The 27,692-nt window shown below is 45.3% G+C and overlaps 1 protein-coding gene and 1 long non-coding RNA gene across 5 annotated transcripts in view; one reads left to right on the top strand and one right to left on the bottom strand.

Annotated features, from left to right (window-relative positions):
• Nucleotides 1–27,692, top strand: part of SNX29 (sorting nexin 29) — a 591,305-nt gene that overhangs the window by 26,803 nt on the left and 536,810 nt on the right. For 3 of the 4 annotated variants that reach the window (XM_086375717.1, XM_086375714.1, XM_086375715.1), the window contains 2 exons: nt 424–476; nt 21,398–21,522. Coding sequence is in view for 2 of the 4 variants with exons in the window: in XM_086375714.1 (XP_086231840.1) it covers nt 424–476; nt 21,398–21,522 (178 nt within the window). In the remaining 2 variants the exon portion in view is untranslated. The remainder of the gene's footprint in view (nt 1–423; nt 477–21,397; nt 21,523–27,692) is intronic. The other variant, XM_086375716.1, reaches the window with a different exon arrangement.
• On the bottom strand, nt 22,872–23,727 carry LOC147345394 (uncharacterized). The gene is made up of 2 exons (XR_015154720.1): nt 23,603–23,727; nt 22,872–22,924 (listed from the first exon to the last, which is right to left on the bottom strand). It is a non-coding gene; the product is annotated as an uncharacterized LOC147345394 (long non-coding RNA).

The following is a 27,692-nucleotide window of genomic DNA, read 5'->3' as shown; positions in this document are numbered from 1 at the left end:
AACTTCACAGCAGCCGTAACAACTCTGGGCCCTGTCAGAAGGGACCCGTCATCATCACAGATTTGTGGCAGTTTTAATTATTGCCTGTTAAGAGCTCTGCGTTATTGACAGTCAGCTGCTGACAGATAGAAGCAGCTTCCTAGAGAATCTGCAGACGGCTTCTGTTTTCCTCTTAGCGCTGTCTTTGTGCAAGGCTCCCTTCTGTACAAGTGGGAGGTAAAAGGGCTTCTTCCTTCAAATGGCGGCTGGAAGGCTGGGGTGCCTGCCATCCCATTTCTTGGGCTGACCCCCAGGACTCGGGGACGCCCTGATTTGGCCACCAGAGTTTCTGGCCCTGGGTCCCCCCAGACCCCAAAGGCCCCTGGAGGTGGTTTTGTGTGTCCATCCTAATGGCTGATCTCAGCGACTCTTTTTTTCCTGCAGTGCCAGATCCGCTTTGGAGGAAGAAAGGAGATCGCCTCAGATTCCGACAGCAGGTAAATAATGTAGCCTCTGAAACCCATTACCCTCAAGGCCAAAAAGGTAGCCAGAGATTCACCAGCTTTTATATTCTGCCACGGCAGCCAAGTGGGGTGGTGATTACATTACCAAGTTGAGTTTGGACAGCAAGCCAATAATTGAGAGACGAGTTGTTGGGGCAAAGAATAACGGCTTGATTCAGAAAACCAGCTAACCAAAAGATGCTGGGCTTGTGTCTCCAAAGAACTGTCTTGCCTGAGTTAGCATTCAGGCTCCTTTTATAATAAAAGGGGAGGGGATAAAGTCAAACACTTACGGGTTCCCATTGGCCTCCAAAGGGATGTGTTAATTTCTTCTTCCTGTGGTCATTCACTGGTGGTCCTGGTCAGGAGGTTTTCTATGAGCTAAACCAAAGTATTTTAGCTTAATGCTCATTACCTGGGAAGTAGGGTTCCCAGAAATGGGCCATTATGTGAAATTTAAACTTCTAGGTAACATCCCTTTAGTGATTAGCTTGTAATAGAAAGCAAAAATTCTTCTCTATCACAATTACATTTGATGGGGGGGCGGTGTAGGTCTATACAGTGACTGCTTGTCTAAAGTGCTCCCAGCTCCCTGCCATCCTCTTTCTAGGAATCTTCTCTGAGGGAATTACTTGAAATGCCTTTCCACATGAAGTTATTTTCACAGTAATTTATAATGATGGAAACTCAGAAATCTGAAGGCTCAACAAATGGGAAATGGTGAATAATGAAGCATAGTGCATCAGTAGTTTGAATGTTCTATAGCCCATTACATGGATGTCCATACAGAATTTGTTATAAGCAGCAAAATGCAAATCTAGGAATTTAAAAGTAATATATTTAGTAAAAATTAAGAGAGCAGCATTCAGAGTTAATATGGATGCAGAGTGATCCTCCATGTGTTAGACGACTCTGGCGAAAAACATACCAGAATGTAGATAGAGATCATGTTGAGGTTAAATTAAGACTGTTGGGAACCTGTATCCTTTCTGATATTTTGTCACATTTTATACTGTGATCATGTGTCCCTTTTATAATTAAAAAAAGTCCTAAAAATGGCCATTGACCTTCATGACCCAGGAAAGGCTGACATGACTGAATAAGCTTGTGTAGGACATACAGGCATTTGCTGGAAATGCCCAGTGACGTTCAAGGCTGATTTGTGCTCTGCAGCTAGGGAAGAGCAGGAGGAACATTCCTGAAAAGGAAGAGATGGGCGGGAACTCACTGCTCAGCATTCGTCTCAATCTAGAGACGTGAGTTTTCCCTCTGAGCCTGACCCGCCCAGCCCAGCCAGTTCCTCCTCTGTCCCTCCAACCCTTGCTCTTCTCTTGGCACTTACCAGCATGAGCAGAGCGTGCAGTGCTACATTTTCATGGATTTATAGGGACTTTTTGAAACCAGTGCAGATTTAAAATTCTACCCCTCACCCCTACAGTCTCTGCCTCTTCTTTGCTCAGTTTTTCTCCACAGCACCAACTAACGACTGTATATTGTGCTTTTTAAATTTTTTATTTCATTTCCTCCAGTTTCCCCATACCACAGTGTCCACTCTGCAGGCAGAGAGGTTTGGCTGTCTTGTTCAAGGTGCATCCTCAGCCTGAAAGCATCTAGAAGGTGCTCAGGGAGATCCGTTGCCTGGTTGATTGTGTGCCTGGCTTCCTACCACACATGGTCAAGGGTGTAAAGATCTGTGAGCTTGGAGGGCAAAGGGGCAGTTTCTCCATTTCTTTCTGAGTATTTTGCACAGACGTTCTGTGCCTGTCACTCTTGAGGTTCTCTACATGTTTGTGGCATTAGATCATTAAATCAACTGATTGCTTCAGTTCTTCCTGAGGGCCTACTATGGGGCCTGGTCTCCATCAGTGCAGGGGTCCTCCTTTTGGGACCAGGGTCACCTGCATGAGAACGGGAGTCCTTGATCTCCTGAACCAGGAGGTAGATGTGTGTGTGTGTGTGTGTGTGTGTGTGTGTATGGGTGCGTGGGTGTATGTAGTCAGGAGTTCTGTATCACTTTTTTTTGTAATTATGCTTTTTATTTCCTTAGAGAAGCCATCTCTGAATGTTAGATGAACATGTTCTTATATAGTAGAGCTTACCATTATAACTTTTATTCTGTAAACTGTTGTATTTTATAGTAGAATTTACAAAGTTAATTCCTTCTGTGGTATCAATACCTGTGGTTTCCGGCTTCCAGCAAGACCCTGCTTCATCATGATAATGATAGTTACTGTCTCTGACTGTTCCTGCCGCTCCTTGTTTGTGTTGACTCTTAGTCTCAGGGCAGCCCCAGGAGGAGCATAACTCTTTCTTCACAGATGAGAAAACAGAAGCTCGGAGAGGGAAGCTAATACAGCCTCAGTGTACCATCTTGGCAATGTTAGGGTTGAAGTTTGGACCCTAGTTTCTTGGGCTCCAAAATCTGTTCTTTCTGTGTTATATCACATTTAGCGATTTCATTGGTTGTGAGCTAGGTTAAATTTTTTTGTTTTTTCCCCTCTAAAGGGTTCCTTCTCAATACCTGAGTCTTAGTCCCTCTTGCCGTGTGTCTGGCTAGAGGTGGCACCACCTTTGTGTAGGAAAGGCCACATCATTGTCCTTATTTGGTGAGAAAGTCTAACCTCGAGGGAAAGTCAGTGACCGTTTTAAAGCCACTGTCGTGAGGTCTGAAAAGAAAGAAAGGTGATTCGCCTCTCTCTGCACCCCTTCAGACAGCCTGGCACCAGGATGGATCTCAAGTCCATTGGCTTTTCTCCAGCCCCCCAGCTGTAGCCCATCGCGGTCACCCCATGGCTCACAGGGCGGCCGCTGTGGACCTTCCCCCGTCTCCTGTCTTGCCCTGCCTCCTCTGCATCCAGCGGGCTCTGCAGAAGCAGATTCCCGTCCATCACGGCCCCCCCCCCCCACCTCCACGGAAAACCTTCCACTGCCTTCTCTTTGCTGTTGGGAAAACGACCCACATGCTGAAAGACCTGGAGGGCCCCCTAGCTCTCCCCTGGCTCTTTGCCCTGCCACCCTGGCCTGGCCTTTTCTGGTTTTTGTTTTTTGTTCTTAAAGCCTTTCAGTCATTTTTCAGGGAAGCCTTCCAGGTCCCTGATATGAATCGTCCACACTCTTCTCCAGCCCTGGCCGCCTGGGCTGTTTTCCTCGCTCTCTATCGGGGACTGGCAGACTCTTGCTGTTAAGGCTCGGATTTGTCCTCAGGCTGTACTGTGCTGACCCGGCTCTGTACCATTTGAGGCTATAAACCTCTGTGGGATGAATGCATTATATCTGTCTGCTCAACTAGAGGAGAAGAAGGAGAGAAGCCTGGTTTGCTCACGCTGCTTCCATAGTACCTGACATCTAAAAGTGCTTGTGCGTATGTGTGTGTGTGTGTGCTGAGTCACTTCAGTCATGTCCGAGTCTTTGTGACGCTATGGACTGTAGTCTGCCAGGCTTCTCTGTCCATGGAATTCTCCAGGCAAGAATCCTGGAGTTGCCATGCCCTCCTCCAGGGGATCTTCCAGACCCAGGGTTCGAACCTGCATCTCCTGCATCGGCAGGCGGGTTCTCTCTCCCTGAGCCACCAAGGAAGCCCAACACTGAGTTACTGAGCACCTGCTTGGTGTAACATTCTGTGCTCGACACTGGGGCTTCCAGAGTATTTCTGACATGTTTCTGCCCCTCAGATGACTTTGTGTCCACCAGGGAATATAGAGGCGGCGATGGCAGAATGTGACACTGAGGGTGACATCTTAGGGGCTGTTGGCTGCCCTGCACAGCTGGGCTTCGAATGTTATCCCTTCCCCTTTCCAGCTGCATCTCTCACCTCTCTAAGTTCAAGAGTTAGATCTACTGTCATACTCTGATTTATAATAAGAAATATGCATTATTGCTCCATCGCTTCTGGTCCTACGCTCTTAAAACCCCTGAAATTTCCAAAGCAATGAGAGCCAGAAAGGTATCTTTTGTAATGTTAATGTAGTGACTTTGGAAAGCACTCGAGGTTGGGGCCTGGCTGCCAGGAGGACCAACCACATGATTAAGGGGTTGGAACTTTCAGTTCCAACCTGGGACCACCAGTTCAGAACTACCAGGGACCACCAGTTCAGACCACCAGTTCAGAACCACCAGTTCAGACTACCAGTTCAGACTACCAGGGAGGGGAGAGGGGCTGGAGATGGAGTTCAGTTGCCAGTGGCCAATGATTTAACCAAATAATCTGTATAATGAAGCCTCCATAAAAATCCCGGGGTTTAGAGAGCCTCTGGGTCAGTGAACACTTACAGGTGCAAGGAGAGTGGGCCACTGGGGGAGCGGCCCCCTGGGGAGCGGCCCCCTGGGGAGTGGCCCCCTGGGGAGTGGCCCTGTGGGGGAGTGGCCCCCTGGGGGAGTGGGCCCCTGGGGGAGTGGGCCACTGGAAGCCCTGTGCTCTCTTCCCATGCCTTTCTTCTGTCTGGCTGTTCCTGAGTTATATCCTTTTCTAAAAAACCAGTAATCTAGTAAATAAAAGGTTTCTCTCAGTTCTGGGAGCTTCTCTAGCAAATTAATTGAACCCAAGGAGGAGGTCATGGGAACCCCTGAGATACGTAACTGGTCAGTCAGAAGCGCAGGGGACAGTCTGGACTTGTGATTGGTGTCTGAAGTGGTGCTTGGGGCAGAAGGTGCTACCCTGTCGAGGGCCCACGGTGCTGGCTTTCCACTTGGAACAGTGATGGAGGTTTTCCCTTTAAAACAGGTTTATACACATGGAAAAAGTGAGTTGGACTCCAGACAAGTAAATAATAGAAACATCCCCAGGGCCTTCGCTGGTAGCCCAGTGGCTAACACTTTACCTTCCACTGCAGAGGGCGAGGGTTTGATTCCTGGTCTGTGAGCTAAGATCCCACATGTCTCATGGTCAAAAAACCAAAACATGAAACAGAAGCAATGTTGTAACAGATTCTCTAAAGACTTTAAAAATGGTCCAGATCAAAAAAAAAAAAAAAAAAAACCCAGGAAAAGAAAAAGAAAAACCCTCACAAATGACAAAAGTGGCCGAGTTCTCCATGGATAACTGAAGTTGAGGAAAGAGAGAACTGGCCAGGGCTACATGATGTTCAGTATTCTTTGGCTAAAACCCCGATTGCAAAGCATGTCTGTGTCTGTGTGAGAGATTTGTTTGGTTTTGCAAGATGACACGGCAAGATGCAGCAGCCCTCGCATGAAGTATAAAACAGCGTTGATAGGAAGGCAAGTGACAGTCAGGCATTGTTTTTTCCTCATCAGACTTTGTCCTCGGTAACCCTCTCGGGAGGAAGAGGTGGTGGTCATAAGGCTCCATCCTGCGCTCATTTCTCCTCTGTTGGCCTTGTTCTCCTGCTCTGTTTCCTCCTAAGGACAAGGACACATTCTTGTGCTTCATTAAACTGATTGCTCATTCCATCAGTCACACTGGCCTGTGGGGAGGCAGTAACGTATCTTTTGAATAGTTTGCCTTCTAGAAAGAATGGCTTAAGAACTAGCCGGTGCTGAAGTCCCTGTGAAGACTACATACGCTGGTGCTCCACAGGTGCATCTTCTTCCCACGTGGGATTACAGAACATGCTAACGTTTCCTGTGGAATTAGAAAGAGCAACCCAAACCAGGGGGCAGCAGAGTGAGCGTGGGATATGGAGCTCAGAGCTCGAATCCTGGTGTTGCCAGTTCCTGGTTGTGTTGGACTATGGACAAGTTTCTGATTTCCTTGTGCCTCAGTGTTCTCGTCTGTACATGGGGAGAGTAGTGATAATATTCACTCCATAGAGCTGTGCGGCCCTTAGGTTAGTGCCTGGTGGCTAGTAAGTTTCTAGCAATTGTTAGCTGTTGGGCTTCCCTAGTGGCTCAGATGGTAAAGAATCTGCCTGCAATGCAGGAGACCCAGGGTTGATCCCTGGCTCAGGAAGATCCCCTGGAGAAGGGAATGGCTACCCACTCCAGTATTCTTGCCTGGGAAATTCCATGGACAGAGGAGCCTGGTGGGCTACAGTTCACGGGATCAGAAAGAATTGGACACAACTGAGTGACTAACACTTTTACTTTCAGTTTTCACTGCCATTATAATTTTCTGTGAAGTGTCTTGACGCTTGGTAAATATTCTCTGCACATGGGTCTCTTCCATTGTGGGTGGCAATGAGTTGGCTTTGGGTATTTGCCTTGTTTAGACAGCGTAGATTTTTGTGACTCCAGTACTCTTGGAAAACCCCATGGGTGGAGGAGCCTGGTAGGCTCCAGTCCATGGGGTCGCTAAGAGTCGGACACGACTGAGCGACTTCACTTTCACTTTTCACTTTCATGCATTGGAGAAGGAAATGGCAACCCACTCCAGTGTTCTTGCCTGGAGAATCCCAGGGACTGCGGAGCCTGGTGGGCTGCCGTCTATGGGGTTGCACAGAGTCAGACATGACTGAAGCGACTTAGAAGCAGCAGCATGTGACTATGTCAGAAGAAATCAGAGGGAAGCATTCTCCTTCCAAAACATGCCAGGGAAGAGTTCTTGTTTTGGTGATTTTTCTTGGTTGGTATTCAGTCACTCAGTCGTGTCCAACTCTTTTGCCACCTCGTGGACTGTAGCCCACCAGGCTCCTCTGTCCAGGGAATTTCCCAGGCAAGAATCCTGGAGTGGATTGCCATTTCCTTCTCCAGGGGATCTTCCCAACCCAGGAATTGAATCTGCATCTTATGCACTGGCAGGCGGATTCTTCACTGAGCCACCTGAGATTTTTCTTCACCTGTTAAGGAATTCGAAACTGTGTTGAACTTTTTAGGAAGCTAAAGAACGAAACCAGCTGCCCTTTGCTGTTCCCTAATGTTATTTCTTAGACACTGTTGAAAACTGTCCTGTGCGGTCCTCTGGACACTTATGAAACTGAATGGCTTTTTCAGACATTCCTTTTCCTCTTTTAAATGTTCGTCATGTGATGTTCGTCATTTTTTTTTTTTTTAATGTTCAGTTTGTCACAGATTTACCAGCCTCTTAGCGGTTTGAGGTGTTGACTGGATATTCTAATTCTCATCCTGGCAAAACCCCCTGGGGTTCATTAATTGGATTTCTTATCTCCGCTGCCTGAGCACTTGCTTTCCACCTTGAGGCTCTAGTAGGGGATGGTTCTGTATTGCATTTGCTTTCATTTTACTCCATGAATCAAATGAATTGATTTCTTTTTGGGGAAAGATTATTTTTAGCAAATGGGAGGAGCCCTAGGGCATTTAGCAAATCTGAGCACATTTCCATCTGAATTTTAATAAATACTTGTGTTTTTATATTGATAATCGTTGAGAGCAGTGCTAGGCCCATAGGGAATCACGCTTCAGCACGATCATCACCGTCATCGCCACCATCCTGCTGTGGAGAGAGGTGTTGGTGTGAAGGGTGAGCTTTGGAGTCAGGCATACTTATCTTCATGCTCACCCAGTCCACAGACCACCAGTTGTACACATGGGCTAAGTCAGGTGGCACTAGTGGTAAAGAATCTGCCTGACGGTGCAGGAGATGTAGGAGACCTCGGTTCGATCCCTTGGTCAGGAAGATTCCCTGGAAGAGGGCAGAGCAACCCACTCTAGTATTCTTGCCTGGAGAATCCCATGGATAGAGGAGCCTGGCAGGCTACAGTCCATAGGGTTGCAAAGAGACACGATTGAAGCCTCTTAGCATGCACACATGTGGCATCTCTAGGCCTTTCTTGCCGGAGAAGGCAATGGCACCCCACTCCATTACTCTTGCCTAGAAAATCCCATGGATGGAGGAGCCTGGTGGGCTGCAGTCCATGGGGTCGCTAAGAGTCTGAGCGACTTCACTCTCACTTTTCACTTTCATGCATCGGAGAAGGAAATGGCAACCCACTCCAGTGTTCTTGCCTGGAGAATCCCAGGGACGGGGGAGCCTGGCGGGCTGCCGTCTGTGGGGTCACACAGAGTTGGACACACTGAAGCGACTTAGCAGCAGCAGCAGTAGCAGCAGCAGCAGCAGCAAGACCTTTCTTGCAGCATCTGTAAAATTAGATAATGAGGGTTTTCCTGGTGGCTCAGTGGTAAAGAATCTGCCTGCCAATGCAGGAGGCTCAGCTTCAATCCCTAGTCCGAGAAGATCCCACATGCCGTGGAACAGCTAAGCCAGTGCTCCATTCTATTGAGCCTGTGCCCTAGAGACCACGCTGCACAATAGGAGAAGCCACCACAGTGAGAGTTCACAGACCACAACTAGGGAGTGGCTCCTGCTCATGGCAACTAGAGAAAAGCCCTCGCAGCAATGAAGACTCAGCACAGCCAAAAATAAATAGAGATAGATAAAATAAAATAGATAAACAGATAATTAAAAAAATTAGGTGATGATCATGGTATCAACTTCCTGGGATTGAAGTGAGGATTAGATATAATAGTGTTTGCTTGACACACCCAGTGAGAACTTACTAAGTGCAATACATTTTCTTCCTGTGACTAGACATACCAGTATTTTGGCTAATTTGGAAACTAAAGGCTAGAATGATTCTCGTTAATTCCTTCATTCAGCAGATACTTATTTGTAGTCCCTGAGTTGGCATTGGCGCTGTAAGCTGGGTGAGATGGCTGCCGTTCTGAAGGAACTCAGAGTTGGGCCTGGGCAGTGGACCTGTAAACTGCAGACAGTCACGGTGGCCTGTAGTAATAATTACGTAGTATAGACTCGAGAGGCGAGCAGGGTCTTCAGTTGTCAGATGGGCAGGATGGGACTTCCAGGCAGCAGGAGTGGCAAATGCAGGGGTGTGAGAGAAAGTCTTGGGATTGTGGATGGTGTGTTGTTTGTGCCGGAAGTTTGGCTGGAAAGTCAATAGATTCTTGACTTGCTGTTATAGGGAAGCATTTGTACTTTATCCGATAGAGTATTATTTTTTAAACTATGGCTATTTGTATAAGATTTTCACAATTTTTGCCACTCCCCTGTACTGTTTGTGCCAGAGATGGGCTTGAGGTGGAATTTTAAGGCCTCCCTTTTCTACTCAGGTCTTGTCAGTGAAATCACAGATTGATGGCTGCTGAAATATTTTTCTTGTCATAGTAAAATGATTAACCTGAAAATGTCATTTTATGGTCCCCCTGAAATCGTCATGTAACCCGAGCAGAATGTGGCAGGAAGGAAAATGGTGTCAGGTTCGCATTTCAGGAGGGTGGCTTCTGATCAGCAGCCAGGGGGGTGGGCCAGGGAGATGGGGTCGGGGTTGCAGTGAGAGGGGGCTGCTCTGCGCAGTGGACGAGGAAGCCGAATAGAGGTGATGGCGTTGGGAGAAGGGACAGAAAGCTTAGGGTGAGCCTGGATGAGGCTGACTGACCGGGGGATGAGACCTAAATGCTCTGGCTCTAAGGTATGGCCAGAAACCAGAACAAATGTGTATTGTTTTAGATTTAGTTTATTTTTTTTAAAAACAGCATTTTGGGGGGCTCTAATAATAGGCTGCAAATTTTATTCTGATCCACCTTTGCTTTCCCAAAGATGTATCTATACTGCGGGGTGGCCTGCATCTTGCCTGTTTCTTTGTTTCTTATTGGAGTACAGTTGATTTACAATGTTGTGTGAGTTTCGGGTGTCAGGCAAACTGATTCACTTTTGTGAATATATGTTGTTTTTTGTTTTGTCTCCAAATTGTGTCTGACTCTTTGCAACTGCATGGGCTGTAACCTGCTGCCAGGCTCCTCTGTCCAGAGGATTTCCCAGGCAAGGATACTGAAGTGGGTTGCCATTTCCTTCTCCAGGGGATCTTCCCGACCCCAGGGTTGAACCCACATCTCCTGCACTGGCAGGCGATTCTTTACCACTGAGTCACCAGGGAAGTCCATCTGTCTATCTATCTATCTACTCTTTTTTAGGTCCTTTTGCCATATAGGTCATTACAGAATATTGAGTAGAGTTCCCTGTGCTATCCAATAGGTCCTTATTATTATTTTATGTAGAGTAATATATACACCGGTTCCACTCTATCTCTCCCTCACAACCCCCCACCTCCCCCTGCCCAGTAATTGTAAGTTTGTTTTCTGCATCTGTGACTGTATTGTTTGTTGAAAGGAAGCTTTTGGTGTGGAGTTTTCTTTCTTCCAGGTTATGGACTCTGACCCAACTGGGAGATCCATTGGCCACTGGACCTGATGGCACGTCTCTGCTTCCTCATTTCCCATTTATTCAGTCCTTCTGCACTGAGGGTCTCTTGGCTTTCTCCATCCTCTTTTTCCCTTTTGATTTATCAGCTCCCTAGACTGATTCCTTCTCAGCTTTCACCTCCCATCCCTGACTTTGAAGCTCCTCATCTGCCAAAAGAATCCCAAGGGCAAGCAGGTGTTTGCATCTGGACCAAAGCTGGAGGGTCTGTCTACCCCAGAGAAGACAGTTGCTGTGTTTTTATATGTGTGTATTTTAATAAATTAATATTTATTTATTTGTTTGGCTACACTGAGTCCCACCAGGGAGGTTCCTATAGTTTTGTGTTTCTTTTGTCTTTTTTTTTTTGGCCAAGCTGTGCAGATTGTGGAATCCTAGTTCCCCAACCAAGGACTGAACCCACGCTCCCTGTACTGGAAGTGCAGAGTCTTAACCACTGGACCGCCTGGGAAATCCAGTTACTGTATTTATTTTAGTAACTTTTAACAATGGTCAGAAATGATTTAACTCATTTAAAAATAGGTTATTTTTCCAGTTGCGGGTTCCTCTGGTAGAACATTCATCTTATTTCTTTTTACATGCCCATCTGCCATCCTCAGGCCTAATAGTATCTTGAAAACTGTTGGCTTGTGGGTTTTCACTGTTACCAAGCTTGCATTTTTTTCCGGTTCTTTGTTACCTGCTTTTTTTTTTTTTCCCTCCCCCTCTTTTTTCCTATCCCATCTCTTCTCCTTCCCTCTGGATAACTTATGTTAATGATCAAGAATCATTTGTTCTGTGTATTTCTCCACATTCTTAGAAATAAAATACACATGTGTATACACACACACACGTACACACTGTCTTCCAAAAATTCAATTATATATAATGTTCTGCATCTGTATTTTCTCTCTTGGCACTATCCTGTCAAATCCTTTCCAAGTTAGAGTTCTAAAAATTCTTCTTAAAAAGCTTCACTATATTGTATTATGTGAAACGTACCAACAGGTGCCTACGAAGTAATACTGACTTTAAGTCCAATTTTTACTACTGTGGACAGTGCAACAGTAGACATCCTTGAGCATCTTTTCTCATGTATTGAGGGTTTTGTTTGTTTGGCAGAGATTTCCCGGAGCTGAGTTGCCGGGCCATAGAGAATGCGTTTATTTTTAACAGTTGTGGTCAGGTATCTTTCTAAAAATCTTCTACTGGTAGTGCATGAAACTGCCCTTTTCTTCCTTTCTAATAATAGTTTTGAGTGTTGTTTTGAAGTTCTGTCAGTCTGATGGGTGAAAAGAGGTGGCTCACTTGTCATTGTAATTTGCATCTGTTGATTGCCAGTGAATTTCAGTTTTTTTATTTTTTTTAATGTTTGTTGGCTATTTGACTTTGCTCTTTTGTGCAGAGGAGCTTCATATTCTTTGCCCTGTTTCCTGTTGGATTATTTGTCCCCTTATCAGTTTGTGAGAGCTCTTTGTGTATTACAGTAATTAATTAACCTTTCACCTGTTTTTTTGCATTGCACATATTTTTCAGATCTGTCCATTAACTTTGTAAGCACAGATAATACTATCTATTATAATACTACATTGAAATTAAGAAAAATTATTTTTGGCTGTTCTGGGCCTTCATTACTGCGTGTGGGCTTTCTGTAGTTGCAGCAAGCAGGCTTCTCATTGCAGTGGCTTCTCTGGTTGCAGAGCACAGGCTCTGGGTGCACGGGCTTTAGCAGTTGTGGCGCACAGGCTTAGTTGCCCCAAGGCATGTGGAATCTTCCAGCCCCAGGGATCGAACCTGTGTCCCTTGCATTGCCAGGCAGATTCTCAACCACTGGACCACCAGGGAAGTCCTTAAAATTCTTTACACAATTAAATGTTTCTTTACTGGTCCATATACTAACCTGCCAGTTTCTGGGTTTTCAGTGTTTTATGATCTTCCTCAACGTTGGAGTGTGCGTGTGGTCTTTAACATTTTCCTGTAAGATTTTTACTGTTTACAGTTAAGCCTTTGATCCTTCTGGGATTTATCTTTGTATAGTTCCTGGGATAAAATTAAAACCAGTTTTAGTTTCTTCTAGACGGGTGCCACCTTTCTCAGAGATCTTTTTGGCTCTTTATCCCTGGTCTGCCGTTTACTGGCGTCCCATTTACCTAGCACAGCGAGAGGACGCTCTGGGCCAAAGCAGGGAGGACTGATTGAGAGCATGGCGCTGATTTGACTCACTGGCCCACGGACCCCTGGCTCAGCAAGGAGTGGGCGAGAACCTCGCGTGTTGGCGCTGCTATGCTGTGGGTGAGCAGCCCAGCCTCACCTCCCAGCCCTCATTACCCTTCTCTAGACGTGCTGGCCTGAGTTGCCAAGGATGCTTCCATCCTCTCACATGAATGTAGATGATGCAAATAACTGAAGCCCACTCCTCTTCCTCTTTCTCTTCTTCCTCCTTCAGATAAGAATCCTACCATGTCTGTTACTCTGTAACTTGATTTAAAAAAGAAACAAAAACCTGGGCATGTATTATGGACCTTGTTCCAGGTCACTGGGTAACATAACGGTGCAGCCTGCCGTCAATGGCGTCTCCGTAATAAAGGACAGCCAGTGCCGGTTTTCATTGGGTAGTTCCATCGACTGTGAGGCGCACCTGGATTTCCGAGGCCTTAAAATGTGTGGAGAAAGGTGCTGCGTAGGTTGTTTAGATTTGGCATCTCATTCTTTGAAAATTTCTACCTAGTGTTTGGTCGTGTGGCGGTCCTGTAACTTATTAGCGTTTTCCTGTTAGTGGGCGTTCAGGCTGTGTCTAGTTTTGTTTCTGCTTTTACTGTTATAACAATGCCACAGCAGAGATGGTTGTTGTGTATATGTCTGTTTTTGCCTTCTCATGCTTTTATATTTGTTTATTTCGGCTTCTAATTGTGAGATGATTATGGAGGCATAGGCAATTGTAAGAAATAGAAAGATCCCATTTATCTTTTACTCACTTTTCTCCAGTGGTCTTACCTTGTAAGATTCTTGGATGGTAGGTATTTCAAATTTTGCTGATTTCACTTGTGTGGGTGTGTTTAGCTCTGTGCAGTTTTATCACTCTGTAGGTTCACGTGTCCCCACCACAGATACAGATATAATTTAATCACCACAGGGTTCCTCCTGTTTTTTCTTTTCTTATTTTTAACCATACCCACCTCCCTCCTGTCCCCTCCATCCCCGTCCCTAATTCCTGGCCACTACCACTCTCTTCTCCAGTTCTAAAATTTTGTCATTCTAAGAATGTTATGTAAATAGAATCGTGCAGTGTGTAACCTTTTGGGACTGGCTTTTTTTTTTTTTCCCCAATCAGGGTAATTTCCTTGAGATTCATCCAGACTGTTGCATGTATCAATAGTGTATTGCCAAGTAGTATTCTCTGGTCTGGATGCACCACAGTCTGTTTATCCCCTGAAGGATGTCTGGGCTGTTTTCAGGTTTTTGCTACTGCAAATAATGCTTCTGGAAACATTTATGTACAGGTTATTGCTGTGACCCTAAGCTTTCGTTGCTCTGAGATAAGTACTCCAGAACACAGTTTCTGGGTTGTATGACATTTGCACATTTAGCTTTATAAGAAACTGCCAACCGTTTTCCATATTGACTATACCATTTACATTCCCTCCAGCAACGTGTGAGTGATCCAGTTCCTCTGCATTCTTGTCATCTTTTAATATTCTCGTGATTTTCTATCTTAGCCATCCTGTAGGTGTGTAGGCATATCCAACTGTAGTGTTAACGTGCATTTCTGTAACGGCAAATGGTGTTGAACATATTTTCACGTTCTTGGACATGTGTATCCTCTTTGCTGAAATGTCTGTTCATGGTTTTTGCTCATTTCTAATTAGTAGTGCTATTATTTTTATAGGATAAATTCCTAAAAGTAGGATTGCTGAGTCAAAGGGTCTGTGCTTAGTTGCTGTCCGACTCTTGGTGACCATATAGACTATAGCCCACCAGATTCCTCTGTCCATGGGATTTCCCAGGCAAGGATACTGGAGTGGGTTGCTATTTCCTTCTCCAAAGGATCTTCCCGACCCAGGAATTGAACTGGCATCTTCTGTGTCTCCTGCATTGCAGGCGGATTCTTTATCCACTGAGCCATCTGGGACAAAGGGTGTAGGCTTTTAAAAAAATGATATTGCCTGATCTCTTTGTAGAGAGATGTAGCAATTCACATTCATATTCCTATCAACAGGACCCACTTATTTGTACTTTTGCTAGATCTGTGACTGCTTTTAAATTGATAGTCCCCAGTTGGTATCTTAGTATAGATCTGTGACTGGTTTTAAATTGATAGTCCCCAGTTGGTATCTTAGTATTGTAGCACTTTCCTGGTCACTAGTGAGATTGAATATTTTTTCTGTGTTTTTTGGGCAACTGTATTTCCTCCTTTCATGGTTTATTTGTTCACCTTCTTTAATAGTTTTTTTATTTTTCTACCTGTAGAAACTCTTCAGGTACTATGGTCTGTAATTTTTTTTCCAGTTATGTGATTGTAAATATTTTCTCTAGTTATCATTTATTGTTTCACCATATTTATCATATCTTTTGCTATATTGAAATGTAAAACTTTTTTGTGGTTAATTCTATAAACCTTTAAAATTCTGCTTTGAGAGTATCCTGTCCTGCAGTTCACCTATATTTTTCTCTATAATTTTTTACAGTTTTATTTTTCTTGTTGGTGTTGTTCAGGTGCTAATTGTGTCCAACTTTTTGCTACCCCATGGACCGCAGCACACCAGGCTTCCCTGTCCTTCACTGTCTCTCGGATTTTGCTCAAATTCATGTCCATTGAGTTGGTGATGCTACCTAACCATCTCATCCTCTGCCGCTCTCTTCTTCTTTTGCCTTCAATGTTCCCCAGCAGCAGAGTCTTTTCCAATGAGTCAGCTCTTTGAATCAGGTGGCCAAAGTGTTATTTTTATACACTTTTATATTTTCTTGATCTTGATGCACACTTATATATTTTCTTGATTTTTATGCATGTGGAATTTAGTTCTGTGGTTGTTTGAGACAAAAGTTTACTCTTAATTTTCTTTCAGCCCTATGGCTACTTGTGTCAGTGCCACTGTTAAACAGCTCATTCTTGCCCATCTGGACTGAAGTACTTCCATTATTATATATAAAATGTTTCCATATTCATTTGGATTTTCTGGGGCAGGGAGGTTCTCCATACTGCTCTAGTAATGCTTATCGCTGTACCCAGAACCACACTGGACCAAGTTCTTCTTGTGATTAGTATTGGAATTGTATTAAATGTATATGTTAATTTGGGAAGAATTGACATTTTTATGTAAATAAATCTTCCCATTTAGGATAGCAATGTTTCTATTTATTTTGATCTTTATACCTTTTAAGAATATTATGGTTTTATTCATATAGGACATGTATCTTTCTTATTAAAAATATGATTTATTTTACTTTTGTTACTATTGTGAATGTTGTGTCCCCTCCACCATTTTGTTGACTTAAAAAAATCAACTTTTAATGTTACTGTTTCTTTTATTGCAACATTTAAAATTTGCTGGTTAAAAACATTTTTATATCTTTTTGTAGGTCTCCTTTTTTTGGCTTAACTTTATAATCTATGCTTTTAAAAAATGCCATTTCAAATTCTCTGCATATAAATAATGATTGCGTGAGTTTTTTTTTCCCTCAGTATAACTTTGATGCCAGATTTTTTCATTCTTTGTAGCTAAGGGTAGCAATGTTTCTGGTTCTTGAGACATGAATACTTTTTAAATGCAAAAAAAGAAGCTAAGTGGGAAAAACATAGAGGTAAGAAAGACATCACCAGTAATTATTTTATCAAGTTGCTGTTAATTTTTTACATAATTCCCTTCAAATTTTTTTTTTTAGTATAGTTGAAAACATACTTAATATACAGTTGCATACCCTGCTTATGTTTCATTTCATATTGTAAACCTGTTGGCTTATCATTATAAACTCTTGATAAATATTTTAAATGCTAAATGGCATTCGATTATATTGTGTATTATCATTTAACCAATTCCCCAAGTGTCAAATCTTTATGTATTTTTAACTTTCCACAGTTGCAAAGGATGTTTTGAATATTTTCATTCTGAAATCTTTATCTGACTTGTAGATTACAGTTGAGGATTGATTGGTGCTGGTAAAATTCAGCCAGAAAGGATGTGCACTTTGCTGAAAATTTGTAAGGCACAAATGTAGGGCGTGGCCCACTGCAAATGACTGTCATGTGACGGCCGTGTAGCAAGGCTGGTTGATTGCGCCGTCTTAAATCGGAGATGTGGCTACTGCTGTCAGTGGCTGGTTTCCGTGGGTACAGCCGGCTCTGTTCTGGGTGACTCTGGAGCTTCCCACATGAGGACAGTCCACTCCGTTTTCACTGCTGTACTTGCTCTTCACCAAAACATTCCAATGAAGCTGTAACATCTGAAAGGATCAGTTTAAAGTTACGCCCTCTGTCACCAGGTTAATCTGATGTGGTTCTTAAAATGCAGCTTTTATTACTGATCCTGTCTGTCTCACATTCACCATAAATGCCTCATAGTTGCCATAAAAAAGCACAGGATTCTTAGGACTCTTATTAAAGATTAATGTGATAGGTTAAGCAGTCTTGAAATATAGGACGCAGCTCAGGAAGACCAGTGCCTGCAGAATTTTAGCAGTAAAGCAGTTAAGCTCGTGCAAAGTCCAGCTGTGCTGGTGGTGGTGGGAGACAGTTTTGGCAGGAGAAGGTTATTTCAGTTTTAGCAGGAGAAGGTTATTTCATTTCCCACTCGTTAACTCCTTCACTCCTTCATCAGGGTTTTACTGAGCACCCTGAGAGCAGGTTTTATTATTTTGTTTTAAGCAGCTTAATTGAAGTCTAATTTACTTACCATAAAAATCTACTCCTTGTACATGTACAATGCAGTGAATTTTTAAAAGTAAATTTATAGAGCTGTGCAGTCATCACCCCAATTCAGTTTCAGAACATTTTCATTACTCCAAAGAGTTTCTTTATGCCAGTTTACAGTTAATCCCTGATTCCAGCCTTAGGCGAGCACTAATGTAATGGGTTGGCCAAAAAGTTCTTTTGGGTTTTTCCATAAGATGTTAGGGAAAGGCTACCCACGCCAGTATTCTGGCTTGGAGAATTCCTTGGACTGCAGTCCATGGGGTCGCAAAGAGTTGGACACGACTGAGTGACTTTCACATAAGATGTTTTGGCCAACCCGATACTTGTAGTTTCCATATATTTACCTTTTCTTGACATTTCATGGAATCATACAGTGTATGGTTTTGGGTCTGATTTCTTTCCTTTAGCATTATAGTTTCAAGGCTCGTGGTTGTTGTAGCATGTGTCAGTACTTTATTCCTTTTTATTGCTTAATAGTATTCCATTGTATCAATATAGGGGCTTCCCAGGTGGCGCTAGTGGTAAGGAACCTGTCTGCCAGTGGTAAGAGACACAGGTTCTATCCCTGGGTTGGGAAGATCCCCTGGAGGACATGGCAACCCACTCCAGTATTCTTGTCTGGAGAATCCCATGGACAGAGGAGCCTGGTGGGCTGCAGTCCATAGGGTCGCACAGAGTCGGACATGACTGAAGCAATTTAACACACACACATGCATGTATCAATATACCACATTTTATTTATCCACTCATCTGGTAAACAGCTGTATACATAAAAACTTGAAGTGATTTTCTTGGCTGGTGTTTTTTTTTTTTTTTTAATTAAAACATCCACTGTTAAGTGCCCTGCTTAATTAAAAACATGGCCAATTCATTAACTCAGATAGATGTGAGAAAATGCTGTGGAGGCAGCCAGTCCTTCCCCCCACCCTCAACGTGGGTCTCAGAGAGCACTCAGGGGAGAGCATCCTGGAAAATAGGAGAGACTGAGCTGAGAAAACAGTGAGCTCCATGAAGGCAGGTGCCCCGTTCTGCAGGAAGGATCATCTTGCCGAGTCAGATGAGAAGAAATGGAACAGCTTCAGGTGACGTGATTATAAGTCAGTACCCATAGCACGCCCACTACAAGATGAAGGGTGTAGATTCCTGTGGTTGGACAAGTGTGTTCTCTTTGGTTCCCTAGTCGTAACTGACCTGGATTCCACCTTATACAACATCTCCAGAGATGCCCCTCTTACCTAAGTAGACGTCAAGCCCATGTTCTGAGTTCTTCGAGGGGAGGGACAGTTCTGATCACATACATCGCAGAAGCCAGGCGTCCTGCCGGGTGCTGGAGCAACTAAGACGATTGAGGCGTGATCCTGGCTGTCAGGGAACTTGAGTTAGCCAGAGGAGACAGCGGTGGAGAGCAGCTTGTTCATAGAGAGATTAGCCAAGTGCTGCAGCCTGAGGAAGACTCAGGAAGGCTTCCTGGAGGAGGGGCTCCTTGAGCTAAGTCTTGAATGACCTGTAGATACAAGCTCAGGTCAAATGGGGAGGGTGAGAAATAGAATGGCCTTCAGTAAGGCAGACATTATGTAACAAACTAATTATAGGACTAACACCCACCTTGGTTTTCTGCTGCGTTGGGCTGATTGTGACCTAGGTACATCTGGAAGGCAATACTGCTGACGTAACCCAGACCTCAGGGGCTGGGTTAATGCTGTTCCCCTGCATTCCATTCCCTTTAGAGGCCAGATGTTATTATAGAGTTGGTGGGGCAGTTATCGACTTGTGCACTGGAGCCAAACAACCTGACTAGGATTGTTGAGTTAATCATTGTATTTGCTGATGATTCGTTTAAAGATAGAGGCTGTGGTTTAATATGGAGACCTCTAAACACAGACCAAGGTTCCCCCTCCTCCTCCTCGCCCCACTGCCCCGAGACAGGGCCCTTGGTCAGGCTCCATTGTATCATGCCTCTGTTTTGGTTTCTGTGGGGTTTAATTTTGGTGGGCGTCCTAGCTTTGCAGGGAGCCCTCAGCAGTGTGCCCCTGTGGATACACAGAGAGACTAGCATATGCACATCTAATGTCTGAGTGGCATCTGCCCAGAGAGGAGGATTGTTTCAATGCGGGGGAGTCTTCTGGGGCCGAGGTTCCTCATGCTTTTACATACCTGCCGAAAAAGCATACACAGAGCACATGCTGTGTGCCAGGCACTGCGTGAACTAGCTGCAGGGGAGCCAGGAGGACCAGTAGGAGTTGGAAGCCAGGTGGTATAGGTGAGGACACGAGTTAGGTTTGGGATGCAAGAAGGGACTCCTTCCTTTGGAGGGCTGACTTTGATCATTGGCAGTAGTAGCCTGGAAGGCTGGGATGGATTAGTGATGTCTGCCACAGGCACAGACTAGAGAGTCAGTGTACATGTGCTGTGTATTTGCTGGTACTGTGTTAGGGTTTCCTGGTATAGACAACACTCGAGTAAAGGTGGCATATGGGAGAAAGTGGACTTTTGTCTTAGAATAAAGCCTGTTTGTCATGGTACAGAGTGTAGTGGGAACTACCTTGGGTAGCGTGGGGGTGGGTAGGTCTGGAGTACGGATATTGCTGTTAATTATGTACTTATTATGTGCTCTTACCTGTCTCTAAGCCTCAGTTTCCTGACATGTAAAATGCAGGTAATAATACCTGCTCCAATCATATCATCATGGGAGTAGCTAGTGAAATCATGGATGTGAAAATGTTTACCACCCATAGCGTGATAAATACTTGGAGTATAATTACTACATGTGTGGGGGTGGGTGGAGCAGGAAATGCCTGCAGTTAGGCAGGGATGAGCCAGGTGGTGGTGGCCTCAGGGTCTTTGCACTTCGCCCCTCTGCCCAGCCTGCTGCCTCTTGTCACGTCTAGGTCATGACTCTAAGGTTACCTCCATTCAGGCCACACCGTCTAAGCCTGTTCTTGCCTTGGCTCTGTCTACCACCTCATCTTGTTTTATTTTCTTCAGAGTTCTTGTCAACTGATAGGATCTGGTTGGCTTATTTGGGAATCTCTCCCTGCTAGAACCTTGTCTGTCTCACTCCCACTTTTGTATCCTCAGAGCCTAGAACAGTGCCTGGCACCCGGGACGAGTTCTGGATTTCCTAACGTTTGTTGCCTGAGTGAATGGAAGAGTTTCTGAGGTCCACAGATCCAGCCGGGTGGGGGCCCAGGAGCCCTGGGGGGACTGTTAAGAATTGAGTGTGGTTATGGTGACCTCATCTCTGTGAACATGTTCCTGAATCTCCCATTTCTTTGGTTACTGAGAAATAAATTCAATTAAATGCACAGTAATTGTAACTTAATTGAAAATTCCATCAACTCCAGATCTGCCTTCAACAATGTAATCTCTTAACAACAAAATAAAGAACAAGAATCAGAATTCATATTATTTCTTTAGGGTATGTAACAGGCCATGAAATTACACAATGTTTCCAATTTGGCAGACCTGCGAATTCAATCTCTTAGAAGATAATCTTGTTTCATAAAGGACATGATATGAATTAGAGTTGAAACTTGCGAATTGGATACAAATTAACACCCAACCCCTCCCCGCACACAACTGATTTGTTTTTAAATTGGTTTTTTTCTCCCCCACCCCCGCTGGCTGGCACCAATTCCATTTCCCCTTGTCTCTTGTGAATTGTTTCTGTGCTTTCACCAGTCTGATGAACAGGGGCTGGACTGTGTGGGGCTGCCCTGAGTTAACCTGAAAGGAACACAGATGCGGAGAGCTAGTGGGGAGTCACTTACATGTCAGTTACCTGCTTGTAAATCCTGGCATCTAATGTGTTCCTTCACTCGCTCCCCTGGGAGATGCTGACACCTCCCTGGTTGTTTTTCTCCCTTCCCGGGGTGGACTGATGAGTCACTGGTTCTCTTGCAGGGTAACCTGTCTGTGTGCCCAGTTTGAAGCCGTCCTGCAGCACGGCTTGAAGAGGAGTCGAGGGTTAGCACTCACGGCGGCCGCGATCAAACAGGCAGCAGGCTTTGCCAGCAAAACCGAAACAGGTACTCCTCGGCCGGGTGAAGCCCAGAGCATATCCCTTCCTCTCTGTCCTTTTAATTTTTATTTATTTTTTAGTAGCAAGCAAGGCAGTCATTGTGTGGGACTGCTGGGGGCGGGAGGCCCGTGGTGATGCGGAAATCCACGGTGAGGATGTCTCACCACAGTCAGTACCTGTGTTGTCTGGCATGTTAATTGAAAGGAAGTCACCCTTTGTGCAGAATTCTCAGAGCCACGTGTTGGTGGTCTCAAGGGACTCGGTGGGGGCCTGCCGCTGAGGTGCTTATTTCCCCAGTGTGGTGTAGCAATTGGTGAGAAGTGAATAATCTGTTCTGATTTGACGCACAAGGATGGCACGGCATTTCATAATTAAATCTGTCTTCAGTAACAGTGACAGAAATCAGGCAGATCTCTGAGCTTAGAATTCTGCCACCATCCTTTTTAAAGTTGTCACAGCATTTCGCTTGTCCTGTCCTCTTGTGTCTCTGAATGACAGGAATGATGCTCGTAATAATAACTCTTAGCACCCATGGGTACTTAGTGTCAGCCTGGCATGTTGTTAGTCTTAAATTAACTCGCTCAGTTCACAGGACAGTTCTGCGAGCGGTCGGGATCTTCATCTGTGTTCTCTGCAGTGCAGCCATTATTTGTTCAGTGGTTTGCTTTGGATCTGAACTTGTTTTTGTTTTCTTTCTTAATTTATTTATTTTTAACTGAAGGACAGTTGCAATACTGGTTTCTGCCCGGATCTGAACTTTTTTGTTTTTAATATTTATTTGTTTATTTGGCTGTGCCGGGTCTCAGTTGTGGCATGTGGGATCCAGCTCCCCGACCAGGGATCGAATCCGGGACCCCCGCTGCATTGGGAGCGCTGAGTCTTAGCCACTGGACCACCAGGGAAGTCCCTGGATCTGAACTTTGAAGTGTATCACGTTGTATAAAAACCCCCCACACCCCTGATTTTGAAGAGCAGGTTAAGACCCTGCTTGTGGGTGCCACCTTGAATTCCTGAATCTTGCTGCTGTGACGTTAGTGTCCCTGCTGAGTGAAATGGGTTACCTTCTACTGGTCTACCTCCTTTCACATCGAGAAATCAGCCCTGGCTGTGTTTGGTAGAGCTGTCTGGAAATTCTCTGCCGACTGCCTTTCCCTCTCACCCAAGTTGGCATATCTCCCTTCCCCTTTCTCTCAGCCCTCCAGCAAGTCTTTGATCCTGCTCATCTCACCAGTTGCTCTTTTTCAAAAATGAATGTGGTTCCTCTTGGGCCTGCAAGAAGGATTCCTGTCATCATTGATTTTTCTTCCACCTTCCTGGGTCACAGTGGGCCAGTTCAGAGAAGAGCCAGCTTCAAGAGCCTCAGTCCTGCTTGGCCTCCTTGAATGTCAGCCTCAGTAGTCTCTGTGGCACTTAAAAAAAAAAAATTTTTGTCTGAGCCAGATCTCAGTTGTGGCGCATGACATCCTTGATCTTCGTTGCGGCATGCAGACTCTTATTTGGGACGTGCGGGATCTACTTCCCTGACGGGACTGAACCTGGGCCCCCTACCTTGGGAGGGCAGAGTCTTAGCCACTGGACCGCCGGGGAAGTCCCTTGGTGACACCGTATGTCCAGGACGCTTCCCTGAGCTCTGTGTGGAGGTGGTTTAGGGCTGATTGATGGCTATTTGAGGACATGGCTTTTCCGAGAGTCCCCCCCAGCTTGCTGGCCCCTCTTCCTTTTTATTTCCTTCTTACTGTCTGTGGGGAGCTACCTTGGAGAAACTGGTGTGGAACAGACCGCAAGGCTATGGACAGTTCCTGGGCATGGCAGAGGCAACCATGGCTTTGGAGTCAAACTCCGAGGGTAAGCCTGGCATGACCCTGGGAAAACGCCCCTCCGTGCCCTCCATTTTCACTTGTAAAGACAGAGCGTCTCTCTCCCTGGGGGGTTGTCAGGCAGATTCACATGATAACCTCATGTGAAGCACCTGCTTCATTTCAGAGACATGCACACCCCACTCCAATTGTTTAACCAGTTACCTTCTCCCAAACACCCTTTACATGTCTAACCTCTTTCTCCATCTCACCCCTTCTTGAGGCTCTGACCTTTTGACCATGAAGAATGGCTCTTTGTATTCCCATGCAGACTAGAATTCCTGTCTTTTTGTTACTTGGCCCTGAGATCACAGAAGCACCTACACATTTGCGAGGCATCACCAGCCTTCGCATTCTCACTGTTTCCCTGCGTCTTAGCATGATTTCTATCCTCGTGTCTTGGAGATGCTGCTGAGCGCGTAGCCTCTGGCTTTGTTTCTGCTGGGGAGTGTGTGCTGCACCGTCTCCTGGCCAGTTAGAAGGGAAGCAAAGACCAGACTAGTTTCACACCTGAGTGGCTGCCGGGGGCTTCTGTCATCTTTGTTGGCAGCAGTAATTAACCATTCACAGGCGCAGGATGGTCCTTGGCTGATTAAAACCTCTTTCCTGCCATTGAATGTTTGATTAAAAACCTCATGGGGGAGGGCAGGTGTTTTTTCAGCTGCTAAGAGTTGGGAAAGATCAGGTCAATGGCTTTTTATGGTTGTTCTTAAAGCCGTTGGAATGGCCTTGCCAGGCAGAATGGAGAAAATGAAATCCTGAGAGATGGATCAGACAGAAATGAGCCTTGTCCGGCTCCCTCGTCCCTCCTGGCTGTGGGGCTGGGCCCTCTGTGTAGCTTAGTGATCGGGAAGCAGGGTTGAAATCCCCTCTCCACGACGTGTCACACACAAGCTCTCTGGGACATCTTCTCTCTGAGCTCCTGTTTCCTCTTGTGTAAAATAAAGATCGTAGCAGGATCTGCCTTGTAGGGTTGTGGTGGGGGCTTGAGGCCTTGGTATTGATCTGCCAGAGCTGGTGCATGGTGATAACATGCCAGTTACTTTCCAGCGTAGGTGATGGTGTCCTTGCTTTTCAAATGATGACCCTGAGTCTCAAGTTAGTTACTAAGTTGCCCAAGTTCCCGTCTACAGCTGGTAGATGGCAGAGCTGAGGATTCCAGCCCAGGTCAGACCCATGTCAAATTCCTGGCTCTTCCCTGCTCCCTGCCTCCTCGGGCAGCCGGCCTGATGCCCGTTATCGCTCTTCTGTGGACCTCTCCAGCTCTGTTAACTGAATTGAAAGTGACAGGAGAGAATGAGTAATGGTGAATTAATCCACAAGGCTTGTTGCATTAGCTCTGTTTCTAAATGAAGAGAGAAAAGCTGAACTTCAGCGTAATGATTGAACAAAGTGACATTGTTGGAAATCACAATAATGGGATAATGCTGAGAGTCTACCAGGGGCATGCCTGCTGTGTTTGGTTGTCGGGGGTTCGGCTGCATGTAGGGCTGAATTTGGAAGTTGGTGCCCTCGCATAGTGTGATTTTTAATTGATTTGTTACAATACTACTTATTTTGTGTATGTTCTGGCTTTTTGGCCCCCGAGGCATGTGGGATCTAGGCTCCCCGACCAGGGCTCGAACCCGCACCACCTGCATTGGAAGGTCAAGTCTTACCCTGGACTGCCAGGGAAATCCTTTGTAGAGTGCGTTTAAAAATTTGTTTTTAAGATTCTAGCATTGAAAGATTTTGAGATCTTATGTGGAGATACGGGTTTGTAGGTTTTCTTGAACCTGGACCTGCGACTTTGGGCCCACGTTGACAGTTGACCCCGCTGGGGGCCCCGCACCCCTGCCCTCTGTCGGTGGGCCGGAAGTGCTTCATCCACCGCAGTCTGCACCCTGCCCTGTGGCCCCTGACCCTCGAGATGGCATGTTGGCCACCGTTTATCCTTGTCCTGTTAGTACTGTTCCCCCTCTTCTTATCAGAAATTCAACAGTTTTCAAGAGTAAACCGCTCCCAGGTGGTAAGCCACTGAAGCCAGTTTCTGGAGTGTGGGAACCATTATCTGTGTCAGATTTGTTCAGCTTTATCATTGCTTTCAGGGCGAGGATTTGTTAACCTTCTCACCGGGCTGTAGCGGAAAGTCCGTTATTTTTTGTTTTTGTTTTCTTTTTGAATACGCTCTTGTCTTTGCACGGTATCTGGTTATTTTCGACTGGATGCCAGATGTTGTGTGTGAACAAGGGTAGAGATACTTTGAAGTTTGGGATGGCGCTTTCTTCAGAGAGGGTTTATTGCTGCTTCTCAGACAGTTAGGGCAGAGGGAGACCCACTTAGTCCAGTAAAGGGTCAAGCCGGTTCACACTTGGGCTTTAGTATTTGTGACGGCCCATGCATTTCCAGGGTGTAGTTTTTTGGGGTTTCCAGCTTATATCAGCTTCCTGGAGCTGCCATGGCAAATTTGCACACCATGGGTGGTTCACCAACAGAGGGATAATTTACCTTTTCACAGTCTGGAGGCCAGGAGTCCAAAATCTAGGTGTCCGCAGGGTTGGTCGCTTCTGGAAGGCTCTGGGGGAGGGTGTGTTCCTGGCACTCGGTGCTTGTCAGCAGCCCCTCGCCTTGCAGCTTTGCCGCTCCCAGCGCGGTGTGTCTTCACATGGCCTTCTTTCCTTTGTGACCGTGTCCCTCTGTGTCCCCTCCTCTCCTCAGGCGGACACCAGTTGTATCAGACTAGGCGCCCTCCCCCCTCCCCGGCTGCGGTATACCACCTCTCAACTAATGACATCTGCCTAGAGCCTTCCCCCAAATAGTCACGTTCTGGGGCTCCGCGTGGACTTGAATTCTGGGGGGACGTAGTTGACGTGCTTACCAGTGCCCTTCTGCATCTGCAGGTCCTGACCTGTGTTTTCTTTCCTTCTTCTCCTTTTTTCTTTTTTAAGACTGTGGGAATTCTGAAAGCTCCTCTTCTCACCAGAGTTGCTCTGTGGTTGGCAAAAGCCTCAGAGCAAAACCTGGCTCTCCATGTAGTTAGGACTCACGTCTGTAGACTTCCCTTCTCTTTGGGATCCGAGTTCCTCATGTCTTTCCTGTCTTTGCATAGCTCCTAGGACCTCAGTTTTTTTTTTTTTTTTTTAAAACAAGTCTGGCTTTTGCAGTTGCTGTTGTTTTGCTGGGGAAGTTGGTCTGGTTCAAGCGAGTCTTCCATAGCTGACGGTGTGTCCTTGAATGGTGCTGCCACCGTGTGCTTTTCCCGTGGCCCAGTGTGCCTTATGTGTGCGTGACCGTCCTCAGTTACCTTTATACCAGTCGGGTACCAGGATTTCCTCCTGGGATCAACTGTAGTCTGGGAAAGGGAGTCTGCAGGCAGTTTTCCTTCTGCTTTGTGATGACTTTAATCCCCACCTATATATTGTATATCTCCCGTTCCCTAGTTTGCTGTCTGTTAGGTGTTTTTGTCTTGTTTGTTCTTTTAATTAATTTTTATTGGAGTATAGTTGCTTTACAATGTTGTCTTAGTTTCTTCTGCACAGCAGAGTGAATCAGCTATACATATTCATATAATGCATCTTTTTTAGACTTCCTTCCCTTTTAGGTCACCACAGAAACTTGAGTCGAGTCCCCTGTGTTACACAGTAGGTTCTCATAAGTTATCTATTTTATTACATATAGTAGTGTGTATTTGTCAATCCCAGTCTCCCGATTCATCCCACCCCTCTCCCTGCCTTGATATCCATACATTTGTTCTCTACATCTGTCTCTATATCTGCTTTGCAAATAAGTTCATGTACACCATTTTCCTAGACTCCACATATAAGCGTTAATTTACGATACTTGTTTTTCTCTTGCTGACATACTTCACTCTGTATGACAGTCTCTAGGTCTGTCCACGTCTCTGCAGATGGTACTGTTTCATTCTTTTTTATGGTTGAGTAATAGTCCGTTGTCTATAGGTTCCACGTCTTCTATATCCACTCTTCTGCTGATGGACATTTAAGTTGCTTCCATGTCTTGGCTGTTGTAAACCATGCTGCAGTGAGCACTGGGGCGCGTGTGTCTTTTTGAATTACGGTTTTCTCCCAGTATGTGCCCAGTAGTGGGATTACTGGGTCATATGGTAGTTTTGTTTTTAGTTTTTTAAGGAACCTCTCTACTGTTCTCCATAGTGGCTGTAACCAATTTACATTCCCACCAACACTGTAGGAGGGGTTGCTTTCCTCCACACCCCCTCCAGCATTTATTGTTTGTAGATTTTTTTTTGATAATAGCCATTCTGACTGATGTGTCTTTTGTTTGTTTTTGATTTTAGTTTAGCATTCAGATTTCTCTTTGTTTT

Source organism: Bos grunniens, chromosome 25 (genome assembly GCF_055505025.1).
Source record: "Bos grunniens cultivar Pamir isolate PY7600 chromosome 25, Bosgru_T2T1.0, whole genome shotgun sequence".
Taxonomy (NCBI): Eukaryota; Metazoa; Chordata; class Mammalia; order Artiodactyla; family Bovidae; genus Bos; species Bos grunniens.
This window is presented reverse-complemented; position numbering and strand designations above follow the sequence as displayed.